The 12,911-nt window shown below is 42.6% G+C and overlaps 1 protein-coding gene across 1 annotated transcript in view; it reads left to right on the forward strand.

Annotated features, from left to right (window-relative positions):
- Positions 1-12,911, forward strand: part of LOC147692232 (neurexin-2-like) — a 1,848,214-nt gene that overhangs the window by 1,264,964 nt on the left and 570,339 nt on the right. The window contains exon 12 of the mRNA XM_086939513.1: positions 7,031-7,057. Within this exon, the coding sequence (XP_086795639.1) occupies positions 7,031-7,057 (27 nt within the window). The remainder of the gene's footprint in view (positions 1-7,030; positions 7,058-12,911) is intronic.

Raw genomic sequence — 12,911 nt, forward strand, 5'->3', positions numbered from 1 at the left:
CCGCTGTCTTGGGGGGAGGGGGACGCGCGCAGCGCCCCAGTGCTCATGACGAGCTCAGCTCCTCATGAGCTACGGTGGTCGTGTGTTCATGACGAGCTGAGCTCATCATGACCACACCTGTTTCTTTAGAACGCTCGCACAGCAGGGGAATTTGCCCAGCGTGCGAGCGTTCTAACGCCACGAGCACCGTTGCTCATGGCGAGCTGAGCTTGTCATGAGCATGGACGGTGTTAACAACCAATGAACAGAAGCCTCACTCAGTTACACCTGTGCTGGTACAGCCTCTTTACAGGTATAGCCCTTTAATACCAAATGCACAGAAACATCCCTTAGTTACACCTGTGCCGGTACGTCCTCTCAGTTAAACCAGTACAGGCATCGCCCTTTAACACCAAATTAACAGAAACCCCACTTAGTTACAACAGTGCCGGTACAGCCTCTTTACAGGTACTGCCCTTTAACACCAAACGCACAGAAGCCTCACTTAGTTACACCTGTGCAGGTACAGCTTCTGTACAGGTATAGCCCTTTAACACCAAGTGCACAGAAACCCCACTTAGTTACACATGTGCTAGTACATCCACTGAATTAAACCTGCACAGGTACCGCCCTTTAACACCAAATGCACAGAAGCCGTACTTAGTTACAACTCTGCAGGCCCTGACACTCAGTTAAACCTGTACAGGTACCACCCTTTAACACCAAATGCACCGAAACATCCCTTAGTTACACCTGTGCCGGTACGGCCACTCAGATAAACCTGTACAGGCACCGCCCTTTAATACCATATGCACAGAAACCTCACTTAGTTACACCTGTGCAGGTACACCCTCTTTACAGGTATAACCCATTAATATCAAATGCACAGAAACATCCCTCGGTTAAACCTGTGTAGGTATACCCTCTTTACAGGTTTACAGGTTAATATCAAATGCACAGAAACATCCCTTAGTTACACCTGTGTAGGTACACCCTCTTTACAGGTATAGCCCTTTAATACCAAATGCACAGAAACAACCCTTAGTTACACCTGTGCAGGTACACCCTCTTTACAGGTATAGCCCTTTAATACCAAATGCACAGAAACATCCCTTAGTTACAACTGTGCTGGTACAGACTCTCAGTTAAACCTGTACAGGTACTGCCCTTTAAAAACAAATGAACAGAAAGCACACTTAGTTACAACTGTGGAAGTGCGGCCACTCAGTTCAACCTGTACAAGCACCACCCTTTAACACCAAATGAACAGAAACCCCACTTGGTTACACCTGTTCTGGTACAGCCTCTCAGTTAAACCTGTCCAGGTACTGCCCTTTAACACCACATGAACAGAAGCCTCACTCAGTTACACCTGTGCCGGTACAGCTTCCGTACAGGTATAGCCCTTTAACACCAAATGCACAGAAGCCTCACTTAGTTATTCCTGTGCAGGTACAGCTTCTGTACAGGTATAGCCCTTTAATACCAAATGCACAGAAGCCTTACTTAGCTACACCTGTGCTGGTACGGCCACTCAGTTAAACCTGTACAGATTCCTCCCTTTAACAACAAATTAACAGAAACCCCACTTAGTTACAACTGTGCAAGTGCGGCCACTCAGTTAAACCTGCACAGGCACTGCCCTTTAACACCAAATGCACAGAAACCCCACTTAGTTACACCAGTTCTGGTACAGCCTCAGTTAAACCTGCACAGGCACTGCCCTTTAACACCAAATGCACAGAAACCCCACTTAGTTACACCAGTTCTGGTACAGCCTCAGTTAAACCTGTACAGGTACTGCCCTTTAACACCAAAGGAACAGAAGCCGCACTCGGTTACACCTGTGCAGGGACAGCTTCTGTACAGGTATAGCCCTTTAACACCAAATGCTCAGAAGCCTCACTTAGTTACAACTGTGCAGGTACATCTTCTGTACCCTGCACCACCCTTTAATACCAAATGCACAGAAACCTCACTTACTTACACATGTGCAGGTACAGCCTCTCAGTTAAACCTGCACAGGTACCGCCCTTTAACACCTTCCCTGCTGGGCATATTTCCCCGCTGTGCTGGGGGGAGGGGGACGCGTGCATCGCTCGGTGCTCATGACGAGCTCAGCTCCTCATGAGCTATGGTGGTCGTGTGCTCATGACGAGCTGAGCTCGCTGTTGTAAATGAAACAAGTTGCAGACGTAGGACCTTCAATGTCAATTCTGTAGTTCATTCACAGCACAGAAAACGAGTGAACAAGCCACCATCTGGCCAAGCTCCAACTCTAATATAAAGACACAAAGAAAAGACCAACCCATAAATGAGAGAAAACATAATTACAACACTGGCCATGAGCCACGGTGCTCGTGTGCTCATGACGAGCTGAGCTCGTCATGACCACACCTGTTTCTTTAGAACACTCGCACAGCAGGGGAATTTGCCCAGCGTGCGAGCGTTCTTAAGCCACGAGCACCGTTGCTCATGGCGAGCTGAGCTTGTCATGAGAATGGAAGGTGTTAACAACCAATGAACAGAAGCCTCACTCAGTTACACCTGTGTTGGTACAACCTCTTTACAGGTATAGCCCTTTAATACCAAATGCAAAGAAGCATCCCTTAGTTACACCTGTGCCGGTACGTCCTCTCAGTTAAACCTGTACAGGCACCGCCCTTTCACACAAAATTAACAGAAACCCCACTTAGTTACAACACTGCTGGTACAGCCTCTTCACAGGTACTGCCCTTTAACACCAAACGCGCAGAAGCCTCACTTAGATACACCTGTGCAGGTACAGCTTCTGAATGAAACCTGCACAGGTACCGCCCTTTAACACCAAATGCACAGAAGCCTCACTTAGATACACCTGTGCAGGTACAGCTTCTGAATGAAACCTGCACAGGTACTGCCCTTTAACACCAAATGCACAGAAGCCGCACTTAGCACCTGTGCTGGTAAAGCCACTCAATCAAACCTGTGCTGTACAGGTGCGGCCACTCAGTTCAACCGGTACAGGCATTGCCCTTTAACACCAAATGCACAGAATCCTCACTTATTTACACCTGTGCATGTACAGCTTCTGTACAGGTATAACCCTTTAACAAGAAATTAACAGAAACCCCACTTAGTTACAACTGTACAGGTATGGCCACTCATTTAAACCTGTACAGGCACTGCCCTTTAACACCAAATGCACAGAAACATCCCATAGTTACACCTATGTAGGTACAGCTTCTGTGCAGATATAGCCCTTTATCACTAAATGCACAAAACCCCACTTAGTTACACCTGTGCTGGTACAGCCTCTGAATTAAACCTGCACAGGTACCACCCTTTACAACAAAATGCACAGAAGCCACACTTAGATACACCTGTGCAGGTGCAGCTTCTGTACAGGTAAAACCCTTTAACAACAAATGAACAGAAACCCCACTTAGTTACAACTGTGCAGGTACGGCCACTCAGTTAAATCTGTACAGGTACCACCCTTTAACACCAGATGCACATAAACATCCCTTAGTTACGCCTATGCAGGTACGGCCACTCAGTTAAACCTGCACAGGTACAGCCCTTTAAAACCAAATGCACGGAAACATCCCTTAGGTACACCTGTGCAGGTACGGCCACTCAGTTAAACCTGTACAGGTACCACCCTTTAAAACCAAATGCACAGAAATATCACTTAGTTACACTTGTGCAGGCACCGCCCCTTAAAACCAAATGCACAGAAACATCCCTTAGTCTCACCTGTGCAGGTACGGCCTCTCAGTTAAACCTGCACAGGTACAGCCCTTTAAAACCAAATGCACGGAAACATCCCTTAGTTACACCTGTGCAGGTACGGCCACTCAGTTAAACCTGCACAGGTACCACCCTTTAAACCCAAATGCACAGAAACATCCCTTAGTCTCACCTGTGCAGGTACAGCCTCTCAGTTAAACCTGTACAGGTACCGCCCTTTAACAACTAATGAACAGAAACCCCACTTAGTTACAACTGTACAGGTACGGCCTCTTTACAGGTATAGCCCTTTAAAATGAAATGCTCCGAAACCCACCTGAAGTAGATCTTTGAAGACAAGGCCAGTCATCTACACCTGCTCAGATATGGCACCCTAGACCTACCTGCTCCCGTGCATAGGCAATGATCCGTGACCACATCTGTCATGGAAGGGCTCTTCGCAATACGTACTAGAGCCCCTATTAGGACATGTAGGGAGACTTTTGAAATGCTTTCATGGGTGAAGAACCCGTGAGAACATATGGACATATAAGAGCACTAAGCTACTCCTGCACAGTACATTAACCTATGCCAGTTTTTCTCAGTTAAGAAATTTAGATTCACCTGGCCAGGTAAGACCTCTTAGCTACTCCAGCATACGTAAGATCCCCCAGGTAATATATCCACATCTGTAGGCACACTTTTCTGGTGGCATAAGCACAGCAGATGTGTACACAGGCACCACTCTAACCTTCAAGATTATGCAACCCCACAGAGCAAACCACAGCGGAAGGCTGGGTCTGAGTTTAAGGGATGATCTAACAGAGGGCCGCGCGACAGAGTGTTTGCGTTCCACCGGGCTCCGTCTATGTGCCTCAGCAGTGGGGACACCTGGCCACAGCCCCTTGCGCTCTGTGACAGGGGGTCACAGTAAACATGTTCAGGTGGCATCCCTGGTGCATGAGCGAGGGGCTGTTCTCAGAGTCTCATGGGACCCCCACAGCAGGCTTAATTGATGGCTGTGACTTGCAAGGTGGCCATGTCAAAGAGAAGGCTAGGAACATAGATAATCCATGATTCTCAAAGACCTTGCTTTGGAGAAGTGAGGGTCAAACATCCTTTGCATGCTCTTGGGGGAAATAGCCATGTCCAATGTGTCTATGATATAATCTAATTCTAAAAATCCTGCAGGTGATTATCTAGCGCAATTGATTAGGGAGAAAAACCACCATTTACAATATGTAGTTGTATGAACATTCACCTCTTGATAGCTTCAAAAACAGTGACAGGGAATGGGCCTTTCAGTTAGTACTCCGTTACTTTCAGCAGGGTTAGGAAGAAAGGTTCTGTAAAAGAAGTCAAATCTTTTAAGTCGGAATTTGGGGTGTGCAAAATTTTTAGTACACAAAATAAATCTCAGGTAGAACTTGATTATTGGCCTGCCTGTAATTCACAGAGTTTCCTGCTTTTCCCATCTTTGCACCTATTTATGCCCTAACGTAGGTTTTTCTCGGAAAAAGGGCAATATTTTCTCTCTAGCACTTGTTGGCACTGAAAATGTATGCTATATTTTTTCATGATTGAACTCTAAAATCATTTGTATCTCAACTTTGAACCTGGATGGATTTTGCTAATTTTGTTTCTCTCTGCAACTTAAAAGGGGCACGGAGACAACATTTTAATGCGAAATCCACCTGCAGAAAACTTTGTGAGTTATGGATAGCAATCATAATATTCACAATAATTATGGGCAGTGTGCAAGTAAAAAAACTTTGCACACACCTAGTCAGGATGGGGTTCATAGATTAGTGAGATGTATTCAATAAACCATGAATTGGAGGGTTAAATCACAACATACAATGTAGTGAAAAGTTATGGAAGTGACAAGAATATATATTCATAAGGGAAAATATAGGGGCTTCTTACCAACCATTAGCAATATTTATCGCTAACAATGCTTAGCAACAAATTTTTTAATGCTAAGCATTTCCGGAAATTATCGCAGAGATAACTTGCTGTTAGCAAGGTTTATCTCAGAAGTGATAAAAATCCTCGCGCTAACTGCCAAATGAGAGATTATCGCTGGAAAACCAACGATAATCTCTCGAAGCTTGGTGTTAGCTTGATGATAGGGGCTCACAAACTTAGCCATGATATCCACCTTCCATAGGATATCATGGCTAAGTCAGAAAAATACCAGGTGTAAAAAAAGCAGCGCTAACCACGGTTAGCGCTGCTTTTTTTTATCACTAACAGGGTTAGTGAAATCCTTGATAATAGGAGAAATGTCGCTTAACAACATTTCTCCTATTACTTTTCTCTGGAACGCCCCTTTGCATCTCATTAGAGATGCAAGGGGAAGCATAGAGAAAAAGGGTGCTAACATGCGAATTTGCGTGTTAGCACCCTGTTGCTGATAGGGAGATAATTTTATTTTAAAGCCAAAAAAGCGGAGATAAATCCCTTGATAATATGCCCCATAGATCTTGAAGAGATTTGTGAGATTAGTTATACCCATACAAAGTCTTACGTGAGGCTAGAACTTGAAGTAACTTAAAGGAGAGTTTTATAGCCATGTATTATCTCTGGCAAGAGGTTGATATCAGATAGAAAGGATATCAGAGGAGGCAGCTGTTGCAAAGATAGGACCTCAAAGAAGGGAAGTTATTGCCAGTCATGCTCTCACTGAAGGGCAGTATCACCAGGCCATCTGTCAATAAAGGGCAGTTATTGTGAGACAGGCTGTCAGTATATAGTATATAGTGGAGGGGCAGTTATTTCCAACAGGCTCTTACACAAGCTTTCAAAAGGTGAACCTCGCAGGAGGCCAGGCATTGACGTAAAGTATCTGTAAAGGGACAGGAATAGTTTACACCAGTAGAGGTTCTCAACCGATGAAACACTGCCAGACAAGACGACCATAGGGATAGTTGTTGCAGTCTGGGTTCTCTAAGAATAACAACTAACGTCGGACATGATATTGAGACATAACACGCGCATCCATAGACAGGATCTCAAGAGAGGGCAGTTATTGTGGGACAAGGCCTTGCAAGTGGCAGTTGTAGCTAGACACTACTGCTTGCAAGAGGATGGTGCTTCACAGATAGGGTCATTTATGAGGGCACTAATGTATAGACATGTTTTTATAGGAGGGTAGGCAGTTATTGACAACAAACCTATCGCATTGGTGTAGTCCTGGCCCTCTAGTGAGGCCGCAGTTTGTGACATGGCCACCTTGACACGTGTTGGTCCCCGGAAGGTGGGCTATAGCTTTGTTGGTTGTCTGCAGAAGTTTCCTTGAAGGATGTAAAATGTGGCTTCTCTTTCTCTCCCCGACCAGAGTGTATCCGGATAGGCTGCAGTCCGAGTAAGTGTGAATTTCTAATTTTCTCATTTCTCCTGTCTTGTGCAATGTTGGATTTTCTTCTCAATGCTCTTCTGTTTGCACCAATGGATTTTAACTGTAGCAGTTTTTACTCTAACCCGAGCTTGCAGATATCTGCTGCTTCTTCCTAGGTCATGGTTTATTTGAAGCATTGCTCCTAGAAGGATCAAAGCTGGTTTCCAGGCTCAGAGGATGAACACATAGGGTCACCAACTCAGGGACATCAAGGGCAGTTGCCACATTCATGTTTGTGTGTGCACAAATACTTTGCTGCACACCTGCATACCCCAGAGAGGAGTGCCACTGCCTATGTCCGTCCTAGAGTAGGTGTAAAGGATTGATCTTGGATATTTGTGAACACAGACTAAGGGCCTTATTTAGATCTCAGTGGATGGAATACTCCACCACAAACGCTACAGATATCCTGTCCACCGTATTTCGATCTCCATAGGATATAATGGGATTATATAGAGCAGAGTCCTCTCCGCCAAGATATAAATTCGACCAGAGTTAGGATAGTGCAGGTCCCAGCCCTTTAAGCATCATATCAAGATGCCTACATGGTGCACAGTGGAGCTATGGTGTCTGAGTACTGCTTCAGTCTTAGTGTGGTAATACTCGCATGATGCTTGTTTGTACTGGTGTTCGGTGCCGGTCAGCAGTAGCAGAGTGAAGACACCTTGTACAACTGCTTCTCTGGCTTCCCTGACTGCTAGAGTCAAGGCAATGGTCTGCAGAGCAGCCGTATCCAATAACATTACGAGGCAATCCGTTTATCCTCCTGGGAACAGGTTGACATTTGAAAAAGGGAGCTCAATGCATAAAAGAGCATATCCAGGATATGCAAGATTTGAGGGACCTCGTATACGAGAAATTTTCAGAAAGGGGCTTGGCTAAGACTGTGTTGGATGAATGCTTTATATTCTGAGGTAGTAGCATGCAGCAGCATGTGGCAAACACTATCAGTGATATGTGCAATTGTATCAGCCTTTGGTGGTGGGATTCATATCGAAAGGTTGGAAGAACTAATTGGCAGTATTCCTGTACCTGCCTTCTGTGGCACAGATGTATGATATACTGGGGCACTTTTAGAGAATATTGGGTAGCAGTGCAGGAAATCCTGGTGAGTGTAGGCCCATTTTTTCTCATTGTCGGGGCATCTCATGATTCTTTGACGTTGTGCAGTTATTTTTAGAGACATTTCATGGTGAAGGTAGGGGTTCATTTAATGTTGGCTGTGAGCGTTGCATTCCTGGTGGGATCTCTCTGAATGGACTCTATTGCCAATACCTCAGGAGGGTTTACATAGCTCCATACTCACTCCTGAGCACTAAGGACTCCTAAATGGAGATACAGATAGTACAAAGCCTGCATCAGGAAGGATAAGGGAGATACAAAAAAATGTTTTGATCAGTTTCCTGAACTTGAGGAAGTTAGATTTGGAACGTGTATCCAGATATAGGGTTTTATGAGGACCTAATACAACATTATAAGAAATACAAGTGAAACTGCTGGCACAATTTGGAGGTCCCATTGCTCCTCTGGATTGTTGCATTTGGGGGATCCGGCTGCCAGGCATTTTTAGCAAGATGGCTCTCATTCACTAAAACCAAGATTTGGAGGATATTGTCAAGTCATGCACTTGAAGTTGAATTTATAATGTGCTAGGAAAACATTTATAACGTTGCAAAGCTGTGAGGAGGCGCAGAGAAGACCAACTAATCCCCGACTGCATAGGGCAAAACCTTTGACGTGTGAGACCGTGACCACTATGTGCCTCAGAGCCTGGAACAAGTTCAGGAGAGACCTTGCTCTTTTGAAGCGTCACATATTTGCGAGGACGGGTATGATCATTCACAAACCAGGGAACCGGCCCCTGTGCTAATTTCCCAAACTCAATTAGAGTTGTCCCTAAAGGTCAAAGTTCCTACTCAACCTTGAACTCCCCTTTACTTGGAGGCTTTGGCTCCTGAAACATACTATCAGCTTCTGGCCAATCCGATAATTCACAGTCTATTTTCGTTTTCACAACGTTTGCTACAGTTAAAATCCAGTGCAGTTACTGAATGAGAAGGTGCTAGGCTGCCTGTCTCCCCCGGCGAGGGAGAGGGCCACGTAAGACGATGTGATGCCTTGTGAGAGGGATGGGAACAGGGGCTCCGGAGCCAGAGATGTCTGTAAGGGGTGCAGTCACTCATATAGGCAAGGAGAGACTGCCAGCCATGAAGATGCCACTCTGGAGCGTGCAAGGAGAACCGCAAGCAAGGCAAACTAAATGAGGACCACAGGATAACAGGAAGGTAAGCTAATGCAGAACGTGGTTTATGAATAAGGCTCCCTGTGTTCCATTTTTACTGATCTTTACAGATAAATACAGGCAGAAAACCTTTTATTTTCTTGTCTGTATTTATTTTTAAATGTGGATAAAAACGTAAATTGGGTGCTTTTTGAGTGATTCTAAATACACGTTGCTGTGACTGCCAGGCCAGTAACTGTGTGGATTGATAGGTAAAGTGGTAAAAAAATAAATTAATTTTAGTAAAGGGGCTTGAACAGCAGTATATATGCACAAGGCTGATACTGAAATGTGCATATTTTCATATAAGTTCATTGATTTATCTTCTGCAGGTGTTCATAGCACCGAAACTTGGCAGGTATACAAGCATTACTGCCTATTTATTGGCTAAAAAAAATGTGGAAAAAGGCCGGTTTCAGCCTTATTTTTTATCACAAAACCCATAATAAATATGGATAAATACAGATAAAGTTGACAAAAAATAAATATGGATAAATACAGGTGGAAAAGTCAAAAAAGAAATACCATAAAACCGGGAGCCCTATTTATGAATTGGTGTGTAAGTAAAATGCAACTCGGGGTACCAGCTAAAATAACGTGCAGAATTTGGAAACTAGAAGCTTATGTGTGAATACCCGCCTTTCCACTAAGCTGAAAATCCTGTGATCCTGAGCTGATCACTCAATCTAACTTTGCATAAAATGTAAATATATGAGAAATATTTACATAACTCAAAGATATACATCGCCACTGGAGGTAAAGATGATCTCCAAATGCCCGCCCACCCAATGTAGAGCACTCTGGGGCATATTTACAATAAAACATCGGAGTGCGGTGCTACATCAAATTTGGCAACGCGCCAACATTTTTAAAGTGCAGGGATGCACCGTATTCACAAAAATAGGGTGCACCCCTGTGTTTTCCCTAGTGCTGGTTCAAAAATAGCTGCTTACCACCAGCTCCCTGCTGCCATATCGTAAGGGGGTCTGCGCTGCAGGGGTGATTGTTTATGTGCAGGAAGGGACACCTTCCTCCTCAAAAACAATTAATAATGGTGATTTGCTCTATCTATGTGTGCTGCAGCACACACGTAAAGAGCAAAAAACAAGGATAAATTTATAATTTATCCTCGTATCACCATTCTAAAACCAGGTATTACTTGGTCTCAGTTTTTGGCCCTGCCCCAGCCTTGTAAATCTGTGGCAGCATCAAATAGCAATGGATGTTGCGGTGGAACGCCCACTGCAACATCCATTGCATGCACCTTTGCCACAGAGGATTGCGGTGGAAAGGACCATATTTACAAGTTGGCGTTAAGCCACGTTAAGTGGCTTAGCTCCACCTTGTAAATGTAGGAAATGGTGATACACCACCGGAGCGTCAAAAAAAGTGACACTCCAGTGGCGAATGGGGCTTGCAAATTTGCCCCTCTGCATTCACAGTTAGGTGGAGCAGGCCCTTCAAACATCTTAAATGCTTGCTTGCTGCTAGACCAATGCAAAAGGAAATACTTGATTGAACCCTACAGTTTCTTTTGTGAGGGCCAATCAAAGATGTTGTCTCTTTACAGCTACCACCACCAGTTATGCTTGTTCAATTACTCACGTGACCTTGGAGCACCCTATAATGCGACAAACCCACGCTAACACTTTTTGGGTTGGAGTTTAGCAGCTCGGCAGTGTTTATCCATGAGCTGCGTTTATGTTGTGAGTTAGCTTCTTTTCTGCTCCTTGGAATTTTACCCATTTTGAAACCAAAGCTGGATCATTGCTCCAGATGTGTTTTCATCAACGCCTGCTGATGCTAAGGCAGAGTGGAGATAAGCATTCATAAAATAAATCCACATTAAGGAATGTGCAGCCTGCTGGGCGCTGCCACTTCTGTCGGACCGGTCACTACCATTACATTACCGGGCATTACCATTGTCACCCACTGACTACTTTAACGGATCACTGAAATAATATCGAGGGACAAAATATCGACTTGCCAAAATACCGTGGACAAAATATCGACAGTCAAAATATCGAGTTTGTATCTACAAACAGGTAAGTACAAAAATATCGAGTACAAAATATCGTTAACAATAATATAGATGTAAAAAATATCGACTTTATTAAAAACAGTGTTAAATTAAATTAATATTAAATTTTAATTACTAAAATATACTTAAAAATACTTAAATTAAATTATAATAATTAAATAATAAATGAAAATAATAAAAATAATTTTTTACAATCTTATTTGTTGACCCTGAACCCTAAAATATACCCCTTTACCCAAAAACCCAAAACTGACCCTGAACCCTAAAAATACCCCTTTACCCAAAAACTAAAAACTGACCCTGAACCCTAAAAATGCCCCTTTACCCAAAAACTGAAAACTGACCCTGAACCCTAAAAATGCCCCTTTACCCAAAAACTGAAAACTGACCCTGAACCCTAAAAATGCCCCTTTACCCAAAAACTAAAAACTGACCCTGAACCCTAAAAATGCCCCTTTACCCAAAAACTGAAAACTGACCCTGAACCCTAAAAATGCCCCTTTACCCAAAAACTAAAAACTGACCCTGAACCCTAAAAATGCCCCTTTACCCAAAAACTGAAAACTGACCTTGAACCCTAAAAATGCCCCTTTACCCAAAAACTGAAAACTGACCCTGAACCCTAAAAATGCCCCTTTACCCAAAAACTAAAAACTGACCCTGAACCCTAAAAATGCCCCTTTACCCAAAAACTGAAAACTGACCCTGAACCCTAAAAATGCCCCTTTACCCAAAAACTAAAAACTGACCCTGAACCCTAAAAATGCCCCTTTACCCAAAAACTGAAAACTGACCCTGAACCCTAAAAATAATCCTTTACCCAAAATGTATCAATATTATTTAATTACCAAATAATTATTAATTAACAATAAAGTAAATATATTAGCACATTAGCTGTAATTATTTTAATAATTAATATTATTTTTTCCCAATTAATTACTTAACAATAACACAAAATTATATATATTAAAATGTACTCTAGTTAATGTAATTAACTAATTACAATTAATTAATTACCAATTAATTACGAATACAAAATATGTACAAAATTATATTAATTAATTAACTAATTATTATTAATTAATTATCAATTAATTATTAATTATAAATATTTACAAACATATGTTAATTAATTAATTATTATTAAATTACTTCCCACCCTATTCCCCTATAAACCCACAACCCGCTACAGAATTACATTACGCAATTATTAAAAAAACAAAATTCATTTAATAAAATATATTATAACATTAATACACACTTTTCACACATATTATTACATACAAATACACTATAAAATATTATATATTATTAAAAATTCGATATTTTTGCTATCTATATTTTATACAGTCGATATTACTTCACTTACCTGAAAAACGATATTTTTGTAGGCGATATTATGTCCAGTCGATATTTTGTCCAGTCTATATTTAAAACTCGATATTATGTCCAGTCGATATTTTGGAGTCGATATTTTGTCTGTGCACCTACTTTAACCA

This window comes from Lissotriton vulgaris, chromosome 9 (assembly GCF_964263255.1).
Source record: "Lissotriton vulgaris chromosome 9, aLisVul1.2, whole genome shotgun sequence".
Lineage (NCBI taxonomy): Eukaryota > Metazoa > Chordata > Amphibia > Caudata > Salamandridae > Lissotriton > Lissotriton vulgaris.